This window comes from Nerophis lumbriciformis, linkage group LG14 (assembly GCF_033978685.3).
Source record: "Nerophis lumbriciformis linkage group LG14, RoL_Nlum_v2.1, whole genome shotgun sequence".
NCBI lineage: Eukaryota > Metazoa > Chordata > Actinopteri > Syngnathiformes > Syngnathidae > Nerophis > Nerophis lumbriciformis.
In genome coordinates, this window is record NC_084561.2 from 26,475,812 (window position 1) to 26,501,323 (window position 25,512).

At 36.4% G+C, this 25,512-nt stretch overlaps 1 protein-coding gene across 14 annotated transcripts in view; it reads left to right on the plus strand.

Annotated features, from left to right (window-relative positions):
* The window catches only part of dock7 (dedicator of cytokinesis 7), a 92,834-nt gene that overhangs the window by 63,672 nt on the left and 3,650 nt on the right, over window positions 1-25,512 (plus strand). For 5 of the 14 annotated variants that reach the window (XM_072914668.1, XM_072914672.1, XM_072914675.1 and 2 more), the window contains 16 exons: window positions 1,609-1,705; window positions 2,027-2,044; window positions 4,743-4,839; window positions 8,572-8,706; window positions 8,814-8,966; window positions 9,046-9,204; window positions 11,186-11,286; window positions 12,450-12,642; window positions 12,735-12,878; window positions 12,969-13,100; window positions 16,736-16,750; window positions 19,402-19,527; window positions 21,421-21,510; window positions 21,586-21,822; window positions 21,896-22,039; window positions 22,124-22,230. In XM_072914668.1, the coding sequence (XP_072770769.1) occupies window positions 1,609-1,705; window positions 2,027-2,044; window positions 4,743-4,839; window positions 8,572-8,706; window positions 8,814-8,966; window positions 9,046-9,204; window positions 11,186-11,286; window positions 12,450-12,642; window positions 12,735-12,878; window positions 12,969-13,100; window positions 16,736-16,750; window positions 19,402-19,527; window positions 21,421-21,510; window positions 21,586-21,822; window positions 21,896-22,039; window positions 22,124-22,230 (1,948 nt within the window). Of the gene's footprint in view, window positions 1-1,608; window positions 1,706-2,026; window positions 2,045-4,742; window positions 4,840-8,571; window positions 8,707-8,813; window positions 8,967-9,045; window positions 9,205-11,185; window positions 11,287-12,449; window positions 12,643-12,734; window positions 12,879-12,968; window positions 13,101-16,735; window positions 16,751-19,392; window positions 19,528-21,420; window positions 21,511-21,585; window positions 21,823-21,895; window positions 22,040-22,123; window positions 22,231-25,512 lie in introns of all 14 variants that reach the window. The other 9 variants (XM_072914670.1, XM_072914673.1, XM_072914677.1 and 6 more) reach the window with 3 other exon arrangements.

Below are 25,512 nucleotides of genomic sequence, written 5' to 3' on the forward strand. Positions count from 1 at the left end.
GATTTACATAGTTGAATCTGATTCGAGATTTTGCGCATAGTCGACAATCAGTCAAATCTATAGCTTTGAAAAGTCTGTAGATGACTGACAGAAGGCTTCAATCTTATAAAAGTAATATTCTTTCATTGAAGTGAAAAAAAAACACAGATCTTATGTGTGACATTTTCCACTTCAGAGACTTAACCACTCTAACAATTGGACACTATAGAGATTGGATAGTTTACTGAGGTGTTTGGTTTTGTCCCACCCAGCACAGAGAATAAATCAAACTTGACTAAATGGAGGGAGTAAAAGTCATAAAGTTTCCATATGTAAACCTGCGGGAGAATGGTCAACTTTATCAGGGGATAGCTACAACTCTTAAGTCCAATTTTCGGCAAGTCCCATCATTGTCGATGGCAGGATTCTGCCGGTCCGAGTCGCGTGGTGGCATTGCAAGCTCCGTGTGTGACAGCAGCACGCAAACCATGTAGAAACATTTTCCCAATCCTATTAGTACCATGTTCATGTGAGCAGACAAATGGAGGAGGCCAAAATGTAGCCAGCTTTTTTTAGACCCGTCACACTAGGAAAGAGTGACCACTCTGAAGAAGTATAGTGACAGCCGAAACTGTAAGCAGGTAAGAGTTATCTCTTACTCTCGATAAAATAAATGTTCCTGTACACAGCAATCTCTTACTAATATGTAAATAAGATGTGATGACCGCAATCAATCTGTCCTCCCAAACATACTTGCTGTACACAGAGTCCCAAGCAGGTATTCAGTGAACAAAGGAAGGACGGTTAATGTTCGACAATTCGAATGCAAAGTTGATAGTCAAAGCATTGAATCCTCGATGATTCGAAGGTGGCCCTGGTGGCCACAAAAATTCATTACGTTCAGCTCATGACGCAGTAAGTTGAATGACGCGAACATGTTTGTGTCCGGGTACTTTCTAATACTCTAATACGCTTCTACCTTGGAGTAATATGCTATTATAATTATTTGATACTTGTTAATATTGGCACGTGATGTTTTAGAAGGCAATATCGTTTAATTAAGGATACTTATTACATAGGTCTAGATCGTATGCTATTGTGTGCTTAGCTTTTGTGTAGCTGTTAGCTCCTAATAGCCTATAGCCTACCATGTTAGCTTTTGTAAATTACTTCACTAAAATACAAGAAAATACCAACCTTGTGTGCTTAATAACTGATTCTGATTACTGGAGAACATTTAGCTGTTAATTGGCTGTCGAGTTTTGCACAAGTAGTAAACACGCTGCAGGACTGCTTGTGTTGGAGTTCAGTTTCAGTTTATTTCGAACATGCATACGATACAATGTAACGCATCACATATTTCCATTTGTTTCATTACATCACGTCCGAAAAAGGAGTAGGAAGAAGCAGAGTTTAAAATCTTGAAATCTTAAAAGCGCTTTTAATCTGGGATTTAAGATACAAGTCGAAAGTAGTTTTTTTGATGATATCTAACTGCTATCAATATCAGATATTATTACTACGAACAATACACATGCCTGTAGTTGTGAATTAAATGTTTCCCTTCCTCTGTATGCATCCACCCTTTATACAAAATTAATACAACTAATAAATATGTTCTTTGTTTAGAGCGGAGTCCATCAGGCAGTGCCTTTGGCAGCCAGGAAAATCTGCGGTGGAGAAAAGACATGACCCATTGGAGACAGAACAGTGAGAGATTAGATAAGTAGGTTTTGTTTTAATGCAATATGATCTTTCTTATTCTATCATTTACTATCTTCCAAAAACAAGTGGAGTCTCACCCAGGTTGATTGTTTTATGTATGCTTTATTTCAGCATATCTGTAGTTGCAGTTAAAACCAAATACACTATTGCTTTCTTGCCATATATGTATGTGTGTGTTTATATATATATATATATATATATATATATATATATATAATTTATTTTATTTTTTTCATTTCGTGTACTTCATTAATTGTTTTACTGGCTCTAGTGTAGTTTAGTTTTCTGTTAATTTCTTTCATGTTGCTGTGTGTTTATGTAGGAGTCACAGATCAGTAAGGTATTGTATGACCCATTTTTGCTGTGTGCTTTTTTTCTTTGACTTCCTTGGGTGTTGTGTTCACATGCATGTGGAAGCACTGACAGTTACAGATGTAAAATTAGTTTAGGTTGTACAATGTTTTTTTTTTCCGATCCCTGTTTTTCATTGATCATCAATTCATATGTTAAATATTCTAAAGTTGTTAAGTGCAACTGTATACTTGTAAGAGGACCCTCAACATGGGCATTATTTGGTGTTTATTTTTCTACAGTATTACCAAGCAAAAAAACACACATTTTTAATACTAATTAATGCATAAACATCATACTTTAATCAAATTAATGCTATAGATGCTGCAGTAATATCTGGATTGATTTGACTGTTGAGTTGTAAGCTCCCACATGCACATGAACACACTACAAGTAATGTCTCTATGCTGGTTCCTACCCTTCTACACTCCTCAATCTGTCCCAATAACATTGCGCTTGTTTTAAGTAGTGGTGGCTGAGTCGCATTGGCTGTCTGTGTTTGGCTTATTTTTAGCCTGAGAGTGGTGTGTTTTCCTTCTAATTGTGGCAGAATTTAGAAGAAAATCTGTTTCTCTGTTCTTTTTTGTTGTTTTTGTTGTACAGCACATATATTCTGGCAAATATTGCATAAGTAATTTAGAGCCAAGTGTTAATGTCATCTTCGAATGTACCTTAGTACTTCCTGTCAAAATAACTTTAGTTCATTGCCTTTTATTAGGGATGTGCCGATCAATCGGCCACCGATCAGTGTCGGCCGAATTTTATGCAAAAGTGTGTGAGTGCCATTGCCGATCAATACTTTTTAACGTCGATCACAGACACAGATCCCCTCTGGCTACTTACTTTTAGTTCCCCGGCTGACAAGCAGCTTGCAGCTAATTATGTGTCTTTATACACAATGTAGAGCAGTTTCCCCAAAATAAACAATCACCTCCATTACAGCAGATTAACTGCATTTCTAATTATCTTAAGTATCATTATCAAGTATTATCACTCGAGGGCTAGGTTCAAATGTTACACACTAAGAGCAAGCTTACTTTGTTGTTTTTGTTAAGGCTTAAAAATTCAGGGAATAATCCCATGGACACAGGAGGACATTGAGGGTAAAAAAAACAAAGGATCTAAATGAGTAGCAGATAGTAGTTTTTGTTTTTGTTTAATTATTGATTTTTTTTATTTTTATTAAGGATCCCCATTAGCTGGTTGCCTCAACAACCCACTAGTCTTCCTGGGGTCCACAATTCAATACAATTACAAGTAAAAGCATATAATTATAACTACACAATACAGGAAAAATAAAATAAAAATAAAAAATAAAAAAATAAATAAAAGCATCAATAAGAAAACAAGCAAACAATTACCATATAAATATAACTACACAATGTAAAACCAAACAAATCATCAACGAGCAGACTAATTTAAAGACTCAGATAAAATATTACTCTCTTTTTGAAAACCTGTTTACTTTCAATGCCGGTGAGAATTATAAGTATACTATTGACTTGGTTCTGCTCAAACAACTATGTTATTACAGAGAAAGAACTAGTCTGAATATTGTGTTGATGTTATTAAACTGTCAGTAACAGTCACTATAAGTAAAGTGAACAATTTAATACATGTGATTGGTATTGGATTGTGATCGGATTATTTCACGTTAATGATTTAATGGATTTAACATTTTGTTTGCTTCAAGATAAATATTATTTTTACAAAAATTAGTTATCTCTATTACCGTATTTTTCAGAGTATAAGTCTCACTGGCCGAAAATGCATAATAAAGGTAAAAAACATATAAGTCGCACTGGAGTATAAGTCGCATTTTTTGGGGAAATTTATTTGATAAAACCCAACACCAAAAATAGACATTTGAAAGACAATTTAAAATAAATAAAGAATAGTGAACAAGAGGCTGAATAAGTGTACGTTATATGACGCATAAATAACCAACTGAGAACGTGCCTGGTATGTTAACGTAACATATTGTGGTAAGAGTAAATCAAATAAGTATAACATATAGAACATGCTATACATTTATCAAACAATCTGTCACTCCTAATCGCTAAATCCGATGAAATCTTATACGTCTAGTCTCTTACGTGAATGAGCTAAATAATATTATTTGATATTTTACGGTAATGTGTTAATAATATCACACTTAAGTCGCACCCCCTGCCATACTATGAAAAAAACTGCGATTTATAGTCCGAAAAATACGGTACGTTTTATTAATTTGGTGAGCCAATTCGAACCAGTCACGGAGAAATTGATTTGTTTTTCAGCCACCCGTTTCATGCTTGAAATATGATTTCAAAGCAGCTGAACTAATGTTCAATCACAAATAATCTATTACTATTGTCTTTGAATCAGTCATTGTGAAGGTCGAAAATGTGCCATACTAATTGGTTGATTTAATTGGAAATACACCATTATGTCCCCAAAGAGCCATCCAGCAGCATAGCTTTGAAGCCTTTGGCTTTTACAAAGATGAAGAGAAATTGTTGTTGTAAAAATGTGCTCCTATTTAATTAAGTAATTAAAATATTTCCCTTTTGTCTTCTCTGGGAAAACTGGCTTGATTGTGGTGGCTGGAAACGAGACTTCTTGGAGTTTTTATGTACAGTACCTTGTTCGACATTAAATTGTTGGTACTTACATGCTGACGCTGGTTTCTTTTTCTGTGATTATAGGACCAGAGCAGAGTTGGAGCATGAAGCACTTATTGATGGTAACCTTGCAACAGAGGCTAACTTGATCATCCTTGATACATTGGAGATCATTGTGCAGGTATATGTAATTAAAATATTTATAATCCACACCTTTATTTGTATAGAAATATTGGTATTGTTGTGCAGCACAGCTAGAGGTGTCACGATCCGATCTAGATATTGATCCGATATCGGCAAAAAAATTAAACAAGTATCGGATATTGGCTTGCATCTAAAACTTCCGATACAAGGTGTGATGAAAGCAGTCCTGCACCACGTTTACTTGTGCAAAGCTGGACAGTCAGTTAAAGGCTAAATGTTCTCCAATAAGCACATAAGGTTAGTGTTTTCTTGTATTGTAGTGAAGTCATTTACAAAAGGTAAACTTTGTAGGCTATAGGCCAGGGGTAGGGAACCTATGGCACTAGAGCCAGATGTGGCTCTTTTAATGACTGCATCTGGCTCTCAGATAAATCTTAGATGACATTGCTTAACACGATAAGTAATGAACAATTCCGCTGGTAATCACAGTGTTAAAAATAACGACTAGAAAGCCATCAACAAAACCATGCCGCACCAGAAGTCGCATTAATTGTAATTAAGTATTTAATTTTTAATTGGTTACCTTCAGAATAACAATGTTATTAAAAAGAATAAGAGACTTATTATACTGTAAAAATGTTGGTCTTACTTAAAAATGCACGCATTTAGTTGTATTCAGTAGAGATGTCCGCTAATGGCTTTTTTGCCGATATTCCGATATTGTCCAACTCTTAATTACCGATACCAACCGATACCGATATATACAATCGTGGAATTAACACATTATTATGCCTAATTTTGTTGTGATGCCCCGCTGGATGCATTAAACAATGTAACAAGGTTTTCCAAAATAAATCAACTCAAGTTATGGAAAAAAATGCCAACATGGCACTGCCATATTTATTATTGAAGTCACAAAGTGCATTATTTTTTTTAACATGCCTCAAAACAGCAGCTTGGAATTTGGGACATGCTCTCCCTGAGAGAGCATGAGGAGGTTGAGGTGGGCGGGGTTGAGGTGGGAGGGGGACTAGCGGGGGGGTATATTGTAGCGTCCCAGAAGAGTTAGTGCTGCAAGGGGTTCTGGGTATTTGTTCTGTTGTGTTTATGTTGTGTTACGGTGCGGATGTTCTCCCGAAATGTGTTTGTCATTCTTGTTTGGTGTGGGTTTACAGTGTGGCGCTTATTTGTAACAGTGTTAAAGTTGTTTATACGGCGACCCTCAGTGTGACCTGTATGGCTGTTGACCAAGTATGTAGTGCATTCACTTTTGTGTGTGAAAAGCCGTAGATATTACCGTATTTTTCGGACTATAAGTCGCAGTTTTTTTCATAGTTTGGCCGGGCTCCAGTGTGATTTATATATGTTTTTTTCCTTCTTTATTATGCATTTTCGGCAGGTGCGACTTATACTCTGGTGCGACTTATACTCTGAAAAATACGGTATGTGATTGGGCCGGCAGGCAAAGGCAGTGCCTTTAAGGTTTATTGACGCTCTGTATTTCTCCCTACGTCCGTGTACCACTCCGTACAGCGGTGTTTTAAAAAGTCATACATTTTACTTTTTGAAACCGATACCGATAATTTCCGATATTACATTTTAAAGCATTTATCAGCCGATAATATCGGCAGTCCGATATTATCGGACATTTCTAGTATTCAGTGTTAAAAAATATTATATGGCTCTCATGGAAATACATTTTAAAATATTTGGCTTTCATGGCTCTCTCAGCCAAAAAGGTTCCCGACCCCTGCTATAGGCTATTAGGAGCTAGCAGCTACTGTACACAACAGCTAAGTACACTATAACACACAAGGTAGACATATGTGTAATAAGTGACCTTCAATATTGCAGTTTATATAATGTCAGTGTATAGTAAATATGAGTATAAAATACTTATCAAATAATTATAGTTGTATATTACTAACAGATACAAATTATCCACTAACAAATGTGTCTGGATCAGTCAATTTACTGCATAATGCGCTTAATTTTAATGAATTATTGTGATTAGTATTTGATGCCAAAAAAACAAATTAATAGTCTACTTCAAAAGCATAGATAATAGGATCTGAGCCGACGAGGATGTCGTTGTGGCTTGTGCAGCCCTTTGAGACACTTGTGATTTAGGGCTATATAAATAAACTTTGATTGATTGATAATAAGTCATAAGAAATATTCCCTCGAAGGTGCGTGCCTGTACAATTGCGCACTGCTCACGTGTCCTCTGTGCACAGCAAATCTATGCCGCAAACAAAATAAATAAAATCCAACTAAAACTCTAAACAAAATAAACACAATTATTCTGTACGATTTTGCAATGCAACTCTGTGAGTGACAGGTGGGAACAAGCGGCAACAACAGATAAAACAATGTCTGCACTGTTCAATTATTGCAACGTCTGTTGAGATGCTTTAAGGAGGACACGCATCAATTTATTGAGCAAAACTGCGTGTCCACCCTAACCACACCAAAAACACTATCTAGCAAAACAGATAATTTTTGGCCAAAACCAACTCTGTCATATCAACAGCAGCCGCTCGCTCTCTCCCTAACTTGCGCCAACAGATGCACTCATTAAACTCAGTCATACAGAAAGTCAGGCAACTCCAACAACACACAAATGCCAGGTCATTACACTATGATGAGGCTCACATGCAGCCTGTTAATGTTAACAGCGTGTTATGCGTGCGTGTCGCTGTTTTGCTGGTTAGCTTATAGCTAACAGTGCAGCATAGTTAAGAGAGGTAAATGCTTATAACTCTTATTATGGTGAAATAAACAAGTACTACATACCCACACTCCCCAATAAGATGTGTGCTTATTCTACTGTCATTTATTAAGAATGCTAATTTATGAAAATTAATGGAATACTGTCACTAGAATACAGAAATGCTAATACAAACTGTAATGATATATTTTACAGACACAAAGTTACAGGAATGTACACTTTATCCCATGTTTGTGCTACAGCACAAATGTCATTATGTAACATGTGAATGTTTAAGGGGAACTAAATGTGATCTCTGAAAGGGGTACAACTTCTTTTCAAAGCAGGAATCCCACCCAGACATAAAATCCTAGTACATAGATCATGAAAAACATGTTTTTTGTTATTTTCTTTGTAAGTGGGCCAAATCATCCGTATTAGAGTATAATCTAATAAAAATGACTGCTGTCATTTGATTAGAGTAATGAGACATTTAACTTATTATGATGTCAGGTTTGGGACAAGTGTGCTGCTGGTGTGGCCAGAAGTGTGCACATTTGGTCCACTGACTGCTTAGGGAGTATGTGTTAATGCTTGGACACTTGAGAAAATGAGGGGGAATATGTATATATTATTATAATATATTATATTATATTATGTATATATTGGTCATAACGTTAGTGTTTTCCATACCTTTTTTATTGTCCTTTGAGTAATTTCACTTAATCAAGCTTTTTCTAACATTCCACACTACAAAATTATAAAAGAATGCTGTTATCGTATTGGTTTAATGTCGGTATCGGCTCATACATAAGGCTCCAATATCTGTATCTTATCCGAAGTGAAAAAGTCCTATCGGGACACAGGACACACCTAAGCACAGGGGAATATTGGTTAGCCTCAAAAACAGGAGATTCTTCGGTCAAATTCTGCTGTGACTTTTTTGTGTCCTCTGAGGTTTTTTTTAAACATTATGTATAATATGCATATATGTCATTGTGACCACTGTAGTTATGTTTTTGTTCAACAATAACGGTTCATGTCTCCATCTGCCCTCAGACAGTATCAGTGACCGAATCAAAGGAGAGTGTCCTTGGTGGGGTTCTGAAAGTGTTGCTTCACAGTATGGCTTGCAATCAGAGCGCCCTCTACCTGCAACACTGTTTTGCTACACAGAGAGCACTGGTGTCAAAGGTGGGCCATCTTCATTGCATAAGAAGATGTATTTGTATATGTTTGTGGTGTGAACAATTTTTATCGAACTGCGTTTGGTCAATGTGGGTGTTTTTCTGTCCATTTAGTTTCCCGAGCTGCTGTTTGAAGAGGAAACCGAGCAGTGTGCCGATCTCTGTTTGCGCCTGCTAAGGAGTTGTAGCAGCAGTATAAGTACCATCAGGGCTCATGCCAGCGCCTCCCTCTACCTCCTCATGAGGCAAAACTTTGAGATTGGGAATGTGAGTTCATTTGTTTTTACCAAGTCTTTGAAAATTGGCTGTATCTAACCTCTATTATTTTTCTTATGGCGATTTTTAGAACTTTGCAAGGGTGAAGATGCAGGTGACAATGTCGCTTTCTTCATTAGTGGGAACGTCCCAAAATTTTAACGAGGAGTTCCTGCGTCGCTCTCTGAAGACCATCCTTACTTATGCAGAGGAAGACCTTGAGCTTAGGGAAACGACTTTTCCCGATCAGGTATTAACTATGACATTACAATATATGGTTGTACTTAAAATATAGAGGGCCTCAACTTGAAGGGGAACTGCATTTTTTTTTTTTTTTGCTTATTGTTCACAATCATTAAGAAAGACATGACGACGGATGGATTTTTTTTTTTTATGCATTCAAAATATTAAATAAACGTAAAAAAAAAAGTCAGCTTACAGCGTAGCCAATAGGAGCTCTACTATTCCCCCCATAACATCTGATAAATAACAAAAAACGCCAACAATACTCAATTTACATTTCGTTATTTGATTATTAACCAAGTATTTGTGATATTGTTATTATAAGCGCTAACACACACCAACTAGTTATACCGGCGACGTGATCACTTCCGTGTGTCCCTATGTTTACATCATTGAGTGGTCTGCTGTTTCCTCGTTTTCTTGCTCTGTGTAAGTTTCTTGTAGATCATAAATCATGCATCTCACCTGGAAAGTTGGGACATTTTGACAGCCATTTAGGACCTGGAACTGGCGAGAATAACATAAAAAGCGCTTGTTCCCCCCGTCGCCCGCATCCCCGTTTCTGTGCGAGGATTATAAAACATTTTTCATCTAAATGGGAATATATGAACATTCTAGCAGTCGGCATCCTAATGACCGCAGGCATTGCACAGTAAGTGATGAAGAAGAAAAAAAGAAAATATATAGATGTGTTTTGAAATTAATGCGCCATGTATGCTTAAAATTATCAAAATTCGTAAATATTAAATGTTATTATAAATGTGCCGGTTACTACATTACAGATATACTTTCATCATAAAACCCTAATGGAGGCCAAGTGGTTAGTGTCCGCCCTTAAGTCTGTTTTTGAGATTAGATCTGTTTCCCAGCTAAGGATGCAACAATATGACAATTTCATATCACGATTATGGTGACCAAAATTATCAAATGTATCTTTGTTATCATTATATTGTTAAATGTGCTCAAAAAGTAAATAGACACACTGTTAGGAAACAGACCATTTTGCGTGTTTTGTGTCTTATGCTTCACTGATAGTGTTTTAGTCTTACATTTTTTTTAAATATTGTTTTGTACTATAGCACTTTAAGATTTATTTAAATGAAAGGTGTGTAACAAATACGATATATTATTTTGGTGGGCGTCCTACTCTGTTCAGGGTTGCTTGAACGCACCACAAAAACACCTCGGCTTCATATTCTTCTGAGTATAGAACAATCACTCTGTCTAAGAGAGCACAGCTTGTAGGTTCAATGTGCACAATTGAATATCTTAGACAGAAATGTGTTTATATAAGTTTAGATTGGGGTATGTTGTTTCTAAAATGGGAATGACGTTAACAAATCTTGTTTTCATCTTGGCATTTCAGCCAGCAAGTTGGCGCCAGTCAGTCCATGAGTTTTATCAAAGTGCAGTTATCGTTCACATTTTTTAGATACTTTTTATTTAACACACTATTACGAATTGTCAGGAATTTTACCACTGTTATCAATTTTACATGAGTAACTCCAGCCAAAAATGTTAAAATATCTAACCTGCGGACATTTATCCATGAAAATATGGTGAAGCTGCTGATAGTGTGTTTGACAGAGAAGCAGCTGAAGGAGATACCGTAGAAATCCACTCTCCCAAGTTAAATGTGGTACACTACTTTCTAAAACTATTGTAGTTGTTGGTAGTACATTCTATTGTATTGTTTTTATACAATATTTCTTACGTAAAAGTTAGTTTTTCTTTTTAAAAGGCATGTTACATGTTAGAATTGTGCTGTTTTGATTTTAATTCATTTCAATGGGCCATGCTAATTTGAGATACAAATGTTTTAAGAGCTCTGCCACATAACCAATTAAGCTCTGACGTTGAGGCACTACTGTAAATGGAGTTAATTACAGCTAAAGAAGACTGATGTCTTTTGTGCTACAGTACACCATACACAGTACACTTTTGGAAATAACCTTAGTATTTGAATGCCCATTTATCTCATTTATTAGGTGCAGGACCTTGTTTTTAACTTGCACATGATCCTATCCGACACAGTCAAGATGAAGGAACACCAGGAAGACCCAGAGATGCTTATTGATCTCATGTACAGGTGAACAAAGCTTTATTTAATAATAGTGTAATATTTCCCATACTATTATATTAGGGGAGCCTAATGCCCAAAAAAGTCGAGTTCATTGTATTTTAATCTTATTTTTTTACATTAGGCATGTGTGCGAATGTTTGTGTGGGTTTTGTCAGCTCTAATTCCCTCAAACCCCTCGACAGACAAACAGACATACACACAAATTGGCCATAGTGTGTGAATGTGAGTGTGAATGTTGTCCGTCCATCTGTGTTGGCCCTCATGACACTCCGCCCGAGTGCAGCTGAGGCGACCGCTCGAGGGACAAGCGGTAGAAAATGGATGGATGGAATGATATTGCGTGTGTCTGTTTGTTTGTGTTTTTGCCAATTTTTTTGGGGCCTGGAAATATGTGTCAATTAAGTACTTTTATCTTTTCTTATTCAATAAGTTCATTCTTTCCATTTTAACAGAAAAAAATACATGTATTGCATGCAATTGCATATCTTTAAAACGTTACTGTAATATTATCTAATGATGCAACAAATATTATCATACATTTCAAACATTAAAAAAAGGAGAAAAAAAATGTAATATCTGCTTGACTTATGATTTCAAAGCAGGTTATCCATCAAATTGTCACAAGACAATAGATTTTACAGTAAAATTCTGGCAACTGAGCTGCCAGTTTTTATCATTAAAAAACCGAGGTACCGTTTTTCCATTTACAGTAAATTACAAGAAAAATTTAGCTTCGTAATATTATAACACAATACCTTATGCAATTGATTATTATATTTATTATGTACATCGAAAGGGACAAGCGGTATAAAATGGATGGACTTTAAAAAATAATTTTACTGAAAAATGAGTGATACTGTAATATGCAGTTAAAAAAAAGAAAAAAAAACTACTATATTTTACGTTAAAATTATAGCAACTGAGCTACAGATATTTTTTTTTACAGTGTACGTAAAAAAAATTAATAATCAAATGCATTAGCAATTGTGTTACACTATCATGAGGCAAACCCTAATATTCCTATATTATTCACTATTACAATTGGATTTCTGAGGGCAGCCATAACTGCGATGTGGTCCCGTAATTAAAAGCAAGTTTAACACCTCTTAGTCAATGTAGCATGTCCCTCTTCTGTCTTCATCAGTATTTTAATGCACATCCATCTGTAGAATTGCAAAGGGTTACCAGACGTCACCAGACCTGCGGCTCACATGGCTCCAGAACATGGCTGGAAAACACTCAGAGAGGAACAACCATGCTGAAGCCGCTCAGTGTTTAGTGCACAGTGCTGCCTTGGTAGCAGAATACCTGAGCATGTTGGAGGATCGCAAGTATCTGCCTGTCGGCTGTGTCACCTTCCAGGTCAGGACATCTTGAAATATGTATACATGAGAAATTTCGTCCAGTGTGTGCGTATTTAAATCATTCTGTTGTGCTTTTGTGTGTGTACGTAGTATATTTCCTCCAACGTGTTGGAGGAGTCTGCAGTGTCTGATGATGTGGTGTCACCAGATGAGGAAGGCATCTGTTCGGGGAAATACTTCACTGAACTCGGCCTAGTGGGACTCTTGGAACAAGCTGCTTCATCATTCTCTTTGGTGAGAATGATAAAAGATGAATGATTATATAATGTGTATTTTTCTTTCCCTTATCGCAACTTGTCTTTTTGTGATATTTGTCCCTGTTAGGCTGGCATGTATGAGGCAGTAAATGAAGTGTATAAGGTACTGATCCCAGTCCATGAAGCTAACCGGGATGCAAAGAAGCTAGCCACTATTCATGGTAAACTTCAGGAAGCCTTTGGAAAAATTGTCCATCAGGTGAATATGTGTTCTACTGCGTTGTTTCCCAAACAAGTTTCAATGTAATTTTGAATTATGCAAGCCCATTTTCAGAATTACATTTCGTATTTATATTGAATTATTAAGGGACAAACTCAACACTTCTTTTAAAATCCTCATTATAATCTATATTAAAACAGTTGTGCATGCTCATGCCTGTAATATTTTCTTTTCACACACTTTATTGACAAACTTGGAAGCAGGGGTGTCTTGATTTAATATTGATTTTGGATATTGGTCCAATATCGGCCAAAAAACAAGTATTGGATTATGTAAGCTTTGCACCAAAATCTCAGGTAAAATCTTTGATACAATGTTTACCTGTGCAAAGCTGGACAGCCAGTTAACATCTAAATGTCCTCCAATAAGCACACAAGGTTGGTCAAGTCGTTTACAAGTCATTTACAGAAGGCAAAACATGGTAGGTAAAAGGCTACTAGGAGCTAGCAGCTACACAACCGCTTAGCACATAATAGCACACAAGCTAGACATTCGCAATAAGTGTCCTTAATTGAACAATATTTCAGTCTAACACACTATATTTGTCAATAAAAAGCAAGTATCAAATTATTACAGTTGCATATTACTTATGCATACAGAAGCGTTTTAGAAAGTATCCAGTAAAAAACGTGTCCGCATCATTCAACTTACTGCATCATGAGCTTAGCGTAAATAATTGTTGTGACCACTAGGTGTCACTAAAACAATAACCACTTTACTTTAATTGAATTAAAAACGGCATTTCAGACAATTTATAATAAATAGTTTAGTGTTTTTTATACCTACCATTGTTCTTTGTTTGAATAATATCACTTGGTCAAACCTATCCTAACATTTCACACTGAAAAAAATAATAAAAGTGTGTATGATTTGTGCAAGTATCAGATCGGATTAATATCAATCAGTATTGGCCAATACTCAAGGCTCCAATATCGTTATCATATGGAAAGTGAAAAAGTTGTACACCCATACTTGAAAGTATTTCTTGATAGAAATGAATGCAATACTTAGGATATACTGTATTACTGGCTTGTTTTTTTTTTTCTTCTAACTTTAATCATTGGTGGTACTTATCCCTTACATTCTGTATGACACCTGTTTCAGGCAAACATTTTTGTGTCCGATTATTGTGGCCATTGTAAGACTTTTATTGCACATGTGTTTCATTAAACTGCACCAGTGCAAAAACCTTTATAATTATTGTTCAGTAGGAAGTAGGGCTGGGCGATATGGACCAAAACTGATACTGGTTTTTAGTCCGAATGGCGTTATACGGTTTCTTAAAAAAACGTGCAAATTGCTTAAAGTTGCCTAAGTGTTTTATGGCGAGATAACCAGTGTTGAGAGTACCCAGAATGTTTTTGCTGTAAGTTGTAACGTATTGTTTATTTTTATAAAGTAATTAGTTAGCTGTTACAATGTCAAAGCAGTTTTCGTTCATTTTGTTAATTAACGTTAGGTTTATAGCCTCACGCTTGTGCGTGGGGATAGATGGAGCTTCTACTCGCTCAATGCGATGAAAGCCGCTGGCTGTTAAGTTTAAAACTACAGCTCTACAACAGTAGTTTAGTCCGCATGGCCTATGCAGAGGCGCTTTCAAGGTGTCGCTTACAACTTGTGAACAACATAAACAGATGAGACTAGTGATAAAGTCGCTCCAAGGAGAAATATACAGGGTTCCTACGGGTGCTTAAAAACCTTGAAAATGCTTGGATTTTAATGTTGTGTTTTCAAGGTTTGAAAAATGCTTGAATTTTGGGTGAAGTGCTTGTAAATGCTTGGAAATGTTCATCATATTTCTTGGCAGTCTGACTCAATAGGTAAATTACAAAATAAAATAATTTTCTGAAAAAAATTAAAGCTGCAAGCATGAGCTTACATGCCAGAGTCGTATATATATGGCTCTGTGTCGCCCCTAAGAGGACAGAGGTGCATCGGTCCATCATGTCGGGAGGTTGTCGTTTTAATGAACATTGGATGGAAATTATTAGTTCATTATTGGACTTGTTTGTACTGTGAAGGTCATGTAATCTATAATTTGTAACCTTTTTCACAACTTAGAGCTGAGTTAATATGACTGATTTAGTCGTTTTTACACAATATGGTTGTATGCATTTCTTGCTCTATTATTTTCGTTGTCTACTTAACTTGTCTGGCTCAGTGAAAGCCAAAAAAGTTAACTTTTGTCTTTTTGTTAATTTCTTATCATAGCCACAGTTATACGGCTGGATATGCTTAATGAAAAGTGACTGAGGTGTTGTGAAACAAACTAAATATTTTCCTTTATTATCCTTATATTAATGACGAACAGTTTTGTTAATAAATGAGTGAAATTGACATTTTGAGGGTGCGTGTATTAATATTACATTATGCCGTTTACAAGCACAAATACGGTGTGAATCAATCCGTGCTGTTCAATGTCATTGAGTGCGGTAAGTAAGAAAAATAACAAGAAATAAAAAAATTAAAAAAACACAAATGGAGACACATTTGCAAACACCATTTAAATTGAAAAGTTTACAGAAACACATTTTCTATGCCCCATTCAGTTAATGATAACTTGCTGGTTCAATGTTAGGCTTAGGTTTTAGCAGATTTTCCGTATTTTTCGACAGCATTCCGTGACCTCAAACAACAAGGCTATGGATTGATTCGCACTGGTTTTCGCCTTTTGAAGGGTACTAGAAAAACTGGAAAATGTATCTTGAAATTCCTTAAAAAGGGCTTGAATTTGGCCATGGAAAAGGTGTACGAACCCTGAATATACCGTATTTTTCGGACTATAAGTCGCAGTTTTTTTCAGTGCGACATATACTCATACGTGTGAAATTAACACATTACCGTAAAATATCAAATAATATTATTTAGGTCATTCACGTAAGAGACTAGACGTATAAGATTTCATGGGATTTAGCGATTAGGAGTGACAGATTGTTTGGTAAACGTATAGCATGTTCTATATGTTATAGTTATTTGAATGACTCTTACCATAATATGTTACGTTAACATACCAGGCACGTTCTCAGTTGGTTATTTATGCGTCATATAACGTACACTTATTCAGTTCACTATTCTTTATTTATTTAAAATTGCCTTTCAAATGTCTATTCTTGGTGTTGGGTTTTATCAAAAAAATGTCCCCCAAAAATGCAACTTATACTCCAGTGCGACTTATATATGTTTTTTTCCTTCTTTATTATGCATTTTCGGCCGGTGCGACTTATACTCCGGAGCGACTTATACTCCGAAAAATAAGGTACATTCTCGAGCAAATTGGTGTATATTGGTGTAAAGCCAATACACTTACTCACCAATAGCCAAATGCAGTCACTGACCAAAGCATAGCATCACTCTGGAGTCGGGGGCACCATATTAATTATAATTTTCTTTTTTTGCGGTGCGTCAGAGAAGCCTTTGATATATAAAATATACCGCTTTCAAAAATATACTTGTGTTAACTATAATACCGGCAAGCCCTAGTAGGAACCAAAGTGTGCATGATTAGGAGTTTTGGCATGGTAGCAGAGTCCTCCTTTTGTTGCTGTAACACAATATGAGACAGGGTTTGTAAGTGTGCTGTTGTTCACATGTGCTATGTTCTGTTTATCACACAGAGTACTGGCTGGGAGGTAGGTGGTTAAAGTGTTCCTGCTTGGCCCTGCTCGTCTTGTTTACCTTTTTTTTTTTTCACATTATAATTTGTAATCACACTCATTTCATTTTCCAGCAGCAAGCTATCTGATACTCGCTTTGCTTTTTCACACGCGTCTAGTCCATTAACAACTGCAGGCAACGTCATCTTGTCTGCCGTCATCAGGGACACTTGCTGCACCGGCAGCGACATCCTTGTTCTTCCTCCCCTCTCACCTTCTTCCCTCATGTAATGTGGGAGGGACTTTTTTTTCAACCGCTAACAGGCTGTGTGCATGGGAGCCACAGTGTCTGACACAAAAAAAAAAAGGATCTGTGAATGCATCACCTGCGCATTCTGTACTTTCTTAGTCAGAACACGCCTGTTTGCTGAAACTTTCGCCGTCATACTTTTCATTACTCCCGCGGCTCCATTTCAGCTTCTCTGGTTTAAGCACAGCTCACAATTGGTTAGTTAAGCTTGAGAGCATCAAGATGATTTGTCTAAAACTCACAACACTTCATTTTTTTAAATTTTAATTTTAACCCTATTATTTCAACTAAATCGACCCCTGTTTATTATATTTTTCATTCATTTACTACATTTTTAGTTAACAGTATTAACAATCTGTGGTTGCTGCATGGACAAAGCACTCAATACAGTGCATGGTGTGTTTCTTTGAGATTGTGGAGCTTTATTTTCTAACTTTTTGACTTGTTCTTCGTTGTTGTCTACCTTTGCATGGTATAGAATCCTCCACAATCAGTTCTGACGTTCTATTTTTTTTTGTTGGTGTTATTCCAACATATTCAGTGTTTAGTTGTGTTATGTTGACATTTATAGAGGAAGTTAATCTCATTAAAATTTGTTCTTTTTCTCCTTTTTTTAATTCTCCTGGTTGCCGAACCCTCCTTCCCACTTAACTTAATTGTTTCTTATGGTAAGTTTCTTTGTTTTCGGGGCTTCTCACATTTCTGCTCTAATTTCATTTAACTTGTGAATACATTTTTGATTTATCATTATTTCCTATTTGTAGCATAAGAAGCATTTATGCTTCCTATGCTACACTTACAACACACACTGACACAATACTTGTGAGCTGGTTGTAGACATTAGTATTACGACATCTGCGTTAATGACCTGTTTTTATTCAGCAGCACTCTGATGAGGGTTGATGATGACTTTTGACCTTTGAAGACATGCACTAAATTTAATTAAATGTGTTGCTGGCTGGTAAATTTGTGGAGTCAAACGGACTATTCTTGCGGTTTTATTTTTTGTACTTTTCTCACTTTGATACTGAACAAATCCTAAAATATCCAACATCGATACGTTAGATCAGGGGTGTCAAACTAGTTTTCATTTAGGGCCACATCACAGTTATGGTTGCCAATGGAGTCCTGCTTGTAACTGTGAATATAAATGTTTAAATTGCCTCATATTTATTATATTTTACTGATGGATAACTTGCTTTGGAAATCATAAGTCAAGGTGACAAGCAGATATTTAGGTTAGGCGTGTCTCGATTTGATATTGGCTTGCAAATTATACTAAAAAAAGCTCCGGGACAAGCAGTCCAGCAGCGTATTTACTTGTGCAAAGCTGAACATGAGCTTACCTTTATGAATTATGGTGCCAAAAGACTAAATGTATATAGATAAAAATAAATACATAAGGTTATTAATAAATGGGTTGGTGTTTTTCATACCTACTATTGTTTACTGTTTGACTAATTTCACTTGATTAAACCTTTTCTAACATTCTCCACTACAAAATAATTAAAGTATGTACTATGATTTGTGCTGATATCGTATCAGAATAATATTGGCATAGGCCAATACTCAAGGCTCCAAACATCTCCAATGCAGGTATTTATTTTGTGATGATGAAAAATTTTTAATATCTTGGTGCATGATCAGATAATAATACAGTTAAAAAATATTCAATCGTATACATATATTTTTTTTACAAAATTGAAAGAATTACATTTAGCAAAATATATATATATATATATGTGCGTGTGCGTGTGTGTGTGTGTGTGTGTGTATTATTTCCATAAACATAAAATGATGTGGCAGACCAGATCTGTGGTCCCCAACCACCGGGCTGCGGCCCGGTACCGTTCCGTGGATCGATTGGTACCGGGCCGCACAAGAAATGAATAAAAAATATTTAGATTTTTTTTATTTTTATTAAATCAACATAAAAAACACAAGATACACTTACAATTAGTGCACCAACCCAAAAAACCTCCCTCCCCCATTTACACTCATTCGCACAAAAGGGTTGTTTCTTTCTGTTGTTAATATTTCAGGTTCCTACATTATATATCAATATAGATCAATACAGTCTGCAGGGATACAGCCCGTAAGCACACATGGTTGTATTTTTTTTATGACAAAAAAAAAATTACCCCCTCCTCCCCCGATCCGTGGGACAAATTTTCAAGCGTTGACCGGTCCGCAGCTACAAAAAGGTTGGGGACCACTGCTTTAGATGAAACATCTAACATATTCTTGTTTATTACTGTACCAATTTTAATTTGATTTATTTCCTTAATGTGGTCTGCATTGAGAAAACCTCTGCTTTTTCCGAATCAAAACAGTAATCGTGTTTTGTACACTTTTTCCTTGTCTGCAGGACGGAAAGCGGATGTTTGGAACGTACTTTAGGGTTGGTTTTTACGGCTCCAAATTTGGTGACTTAGATGAGCAGGAGTTTGTGTACAAAGAACCAGCCATCACCAAGTTGGCGGAAATCTCTCACAGGCTGGAGGTGAGTATGACGGAATAGGAAATAGGACGGAACAGCATCATATTGAAAGGTGTTTTTTTCCCAAATCTTTTAACCTCTTCATCAAGCTAAATAAGGCAAACAAATATATTTGGAATATGAAGCACCATGAGGTAGACATGCTAACCGCTACTCTGCCATGCTGCCTTCCTCTATTCTTTAGAGACAAATGTGTCAACAATGAACAAAATTCGATTAAATATTTTAATTGTTTTGACAGGCCTATAAAAAGTTTACAAAAGGTTACAAGTCCATTTTTTTTTTGGTTATGACTCAAATTCAATCTTGTGGGTGGGGCCTCCGCTGAACAATATGTTAGGAGCCTTTTTATTGGTCAGCCTCAAATGATGGCGTGACTTCTGACAACTTTAGCCCTCAACAGACTAGAGGGGCAATACTGATCATTATAAATGCTTCTGACACATTTTTCAGAGAAGCCCACAAGTTTGAAGTTTAACCCCCCAAAAAAGATTTGTATCCTAAAACTCTTTGCAACCAATTTGTAACCGAAAAAACGATTTGTAAACAATAGAATGATTAGTTCGCAAAAAATGTTTTGCGACCAAAAGAAAAATAGATTTCTAAAAACAATTTGTAATGTAAAAAAAGGTTTGCGGACAAAGAACAATTTGTAAACAAAAAATTATTTGTAATCCCCCCAAAAAAGGTTTGGTAATGGGGGCGTGGTCAATATGACATTATTGTAACATTTGCATAACTGTTGTTGATGCATATATTTTCCTTAAAAAGCTAAAAAAAAAAAAATACATATATATTAGAAACAAATCTGTTATTAGTATTAACATATATGTTTTCTTATATTGTATTGTTTAGCTTTTTTTTAAATTGCTGTTTTATTTTAAAATGTAACACAGACTGCACTTTATTCTGCCCTCCCTGAATGTTGGAATTTAGTTTGCCAAATATGTAAACAGTCAATGAAGTTACAGTAAAACTAAGCACACAAAGGAAAGTGCACATATACACATGAATTGCGCATATATGTAGGAATCACGTTAAATTAATAACAATCAAGTTCATACCTCCAGACAATTTCGAGTCTCCAATTAAACTAACATACATCTTTTTGGAGTATTGGAGGAAGCCCGAGTACCCGCAGAAAACCCACACACGCACATGGAGATCATGCAAACTCCACACACAGATGGAGGTTCGGAGACACACAGGGCGTAAAGTTAGACAATACTGTCGGTAGCAGTGTCAAAATGATGGTGGTTTTCACAGGCTGGAACAAGAAATTAATTAATTAACTTGAAATACTTTTCTCTTTAAACTTTCTCTCCTTACTTTTGTCGAGTGCCAAGTCCGTTTCAGGGTCAATCAGGTGCGCGACCTGCTGTACCCCTTATTCAGATGCATGTTTTTCAAACATTTTAATGATATTTGAGATTTTTTTCAAATTTACAATGGCCAATAGTATGTAAATAATGGACTTTATAGTATATATCCATTCATACAATGTTACCTACATTGTTTTTAAGTTAAAAAAATAATTTTTAAGGTGTGGTGACTTTTATTTTGCCGCGGCAGGACGCCACAATCTATTACATGTAGGGGAAACCCTATTTCCAACCAAAAAAAAACAATTTGTAAACACGAAAACGATGTGGTCAAAATCATTCGACACCAAAATAAAAAAAACAATTTGTCACCAAAATTAAAAACTATTTGTAACCAAAAAAAACAATTTGTAAAAAACGATAGGTGACAAAAAAACCCGATTTGTGACCCAAAAAATATAGATTATTTTAAATCCTTTATTTTTGTTTGCAAATCCATTTTTGTTTGATTGCATTAAAAGACACATTTTATTTGAAGTGGTTCCATTCAATGTTGCTTTGCGCTTTTTAACAGGGTTTCTATGGGGATCAGTTTGGTGAAGATCAGGTGGAAGTCATCAAGGACTCCAACCCAGTAGACAAGTGCAAGCTTGACCCAAATAAGGTCGGGACAAGACCGCGCTTCATCCGACCAGAAAAGCGACCATGAACATACATTAAGTCCTCTTTCTCCTTCCAGGCCTTTGTTCAGATCACGTACGTGGAGCCGTACTTTGACACCTACGAGATGAAGGACCGCATCACGTACTTTGACAAGAACTACAACCTGCGTCGTTTTGTCTACTGCACGCCCTTCACGCTGGATGGCCGAGCACATGGCGACCTGCATGAGCAGTTCAAGCGCAAGACCATCCTGACCACGTCTCATGCCTTCCCTTACATCAAGACGCGCATCAACATCATCCACAAGGAGGAGGTGAATGAGCCCGATAGAAGAAGGCGCTTCACTGTGTGTCTGCAGTATTAGGACTCTTTATGTCCCTTTCCAGATTATTTCTACGCCCATCGAGGTGGCCATCGAGGACATGCAGAAGAAGACGCAGGAGCTTGCGTTCGCCACACACCAGGATCCTTCTGATGCCAAGATGTTGCAGATGGTCCTGCAGGGCTCAGTGGGCACTACTGTCAACCAGGTGAACATTGAACGCACCTCATGTTAGTCCCGACATGCTCAGAAGACAACAACATTCCAAGTGCCTTTGAAATGTTGTGTTCAGGGGCCGTTGGAGGTTGCCCAGGTGTTCCTGTCTGAAATCCCTAGCGACCCCAAACTGTACAGACACCACAATAAGCTACGGCTCTGCTTTAAGGACTTCACTAAGAGGTAGGCAACATTCCAAAACAAATCTCTAGTACAATTGGAACACTCTTGTTCATTTCTTACCTTTTTTAAGTAGAGCAACCACATCCTGAATCGGGCTTTTGGAATTCAGAGTGCATGAAATTGTCCAATGGGATACATTGCAGTCTTCTACAACCTTACATTAGCACTTCAAATACGTTTAGAATGTATCAAGATATTTATTCAACCCTCGATAGTAGGGGTGTACCGATCCAATATTTATATTCAATATCAGCAAAGTATCCCATATAAGTCTGAGCAAGCAGTCCTGCAGCGTGTTTACTTGTGCAAAGCTGGACAGTTAACATCTAAATGTCCTCTATTAAGCACACAAAGTTGGTCTTTTTTGTATTTTAGTGAAGTCATTTACAAAAGGTAAACATGGTAGGCTATACTTTGGTAGGACCTAGCAGCTACACAACAGCTAAGCACACAAGCTAGACATATATAGTAAGTGGCCTTGATTGAACATTATTGCAGTTTAAAAGTGATATTTATCACTATAAACAAGTATCAAATAATTATAGTTCCATATTATTTACAGATATAGTATCCAGTAACAAATGTGTCCGCATCATTTCAACTTACTGCGTCTTGAGCTTAATTTAATAAAATGTAGTGGCCACAAGTTGTCGCCAAAAAAGAATACCACTCCAACTTTTTTTAAATTAAAAATCGCGTAAATGCATTCCAGTAGGTTAGTATTTTTCATACCTACCTAAGTTTGTATGATACATACTGATATCGTATTAGATCAATATTGACAATTACTTAAGGCTCAAAAAATTATAAGTTGATTGATACAATATCCCAACAAATTAATTTTTAGTTCAACACGTCATTGTAGTTCTTTTGGGTGTATAAAAAGTAACTACATTTAAACAAACATGTATTTAATCTGTCGCCAGGCGACAAATTAAATGTTCAATTGCAGTCATGTAGGTGTCAGTACTACATATTACAGAGCAAACTCTTTGGTCCTTTTCTGGTCGAAAGCAAAGCATTGCAGTAGCTTTTGTGCCAACTTCCTAAACAAATGTAATTGTGCATAAGGGACAAGCGGTAGAAAATGGATGGATGGATGTGTGCATGTATGTATACTGTGTGTGCGAATATGTGTGTATATATATATATATATATATATATATATATATTATATGTATCTATGTGTGTGTGTGTGTGTGTGTGTGTGTGTATATGTATATATATATATATACACACACACACACACACACACACACACAGTATATATATACAAAGCCAGTGAAGTTGGCACGTTGTGTAAAGCGTAAATAAAAACAGAATACAATGATTTGCAAATCATTTTCAACCTATATTCAATTGAATAGACTGCAAAGACAAGATACTTAACATTCAAACTATCAAACTGTTATTTTTTGCAAATATTAGCTCATTTGGAATTTGATGGCTGCATTAGTTTCAAAAAGCTGGCACAAGTAGCAAAAAAGACTGAGAAAGTTGGGGAATGCTCATCAAACACTTTTTTGGAGCATTAGAGCTTCATAGTAAAAGAGTGTGGGTACTAGACTGGCCTTCCTGTAGTCCAGACCTGTCTCCCATTGAAAATGTGTGGCGCAATATGAAACCTAAAATACCACAACAGAGACCCGGACTGTTGAACAACTTAAACTGTACATCACGCAAGAATGGGAAAAAATTCCACCTGAAAAGCTTCGAAAATTGGTCTCCTCGTTCCCAAACGTTAACTGAGTGTTGTTAAAAGGAAAGGCCACGTAACACAGTGGTAAAAATGCCCCTGTGCCAACTTTTTTATATATATATATATATATATTAGTATAGAAGGCAATCCCACCAACAGGAGGACAATCATACTCGTTTCGAGTGAACGACGACGATGTGTGTGTGTGTGTGTGTGTGTGTGTGTGTGTGTATATATATATATATATATATATATATATATATGTATTTATAGATGTATGTATATATTGGTCATCGGCGGCAGCGGCGATGACCAAGAAGAACGCGGAGTTGGAATATAATTACAACATTTTATGTACATATTTATATACAGATTTGAACAATTAGTGATTCACTGAAATATATTTATTAATTGTGGTTCTTACAAAAAATATATCTTATAAAATATAAAAGCTAAAATGTCTCTTAAAGCTCTGCCCCTTTAATTAGTGAATACTAAATAATTTAACTTTAGCCTACTACTACAACCATATTATTTACCAGCAACATGAAGTGAAACAGAGGCAGAGGTGTCCTGCCACAGTCAGTCAACCTCCTCCTCCTCCTCCTGCTGCTGCTGAACAGGTCGCACCTAGGCCTACAGTATATGTAGGCCTACCTCCTCTCCAAGTCGAGCCCTTTTCGGCCGTTGAAAATATTTTTCTATACTCATCTGTGTGAAGGAGTGAACATCCAACATTAGAATTTATTACTAACGAGCAGAAGCGCTCTATGTACAGTACCGTCTAACCTTAAGCGGCAGCAGCTCAACACATGCAGGGTTCAACGTTAAGGTTTTTTTCTACTTGCCTGACTTCTCAAATCTACTTGCCCCAATATTTTTACTTGTCCTGCCTAGGTTTTTTTCTGGCTGTGTAGTGCTCATGGCTTATATCTTACTAGAATCCTTCCCGTTGACTATTTACAACACTACACAGTATTTATTATTATTATTATTATTATCTATAATTACATTTAAATGGCATTGCATACATGTAAAATTAAATGCTATTTCACATTATTAGACCAGTAGCAGTTACACCCATCTGAACAGGTCAGCCACCTGTTTAAAGCCCGATCACAGTTGAAATCTTGAAATGAACGGCCTTTGATGGCCAAAACATTAACCTGGACAACATTTTAACAGCTGGTTGGCTCAGATTTTATTATTTTCATTGCATTCACATGCTGCAGTGGACAGTGGACAATTTAGCTTCAGTCCACGTGTGTTTATTGACAACAGGGTTATAACCTGGACACGTTAGCTCGTCGGTATGAAAACACGTGACTGTTACTACGTGCGTCTGCCCCGGCCCCCGAGTCAAACAGCGGCGGTGTTAATGAAGCAGCGTCAGGGAAACGCTCGGTGAAATCGCGGATTAACGTTAAATATATGACGAGCCGCGAGCGATGCAGCTATAACCTATCTACCTAAAACCTATATTACCCTCGTATTTTGATCCTTCCTCGTCGTCGTCTTCTTCTTCTTCTGGCCCACCAGGTGAATTAAGTGCTATTGGCGGAGTTACAATGCATAGTAGGCTA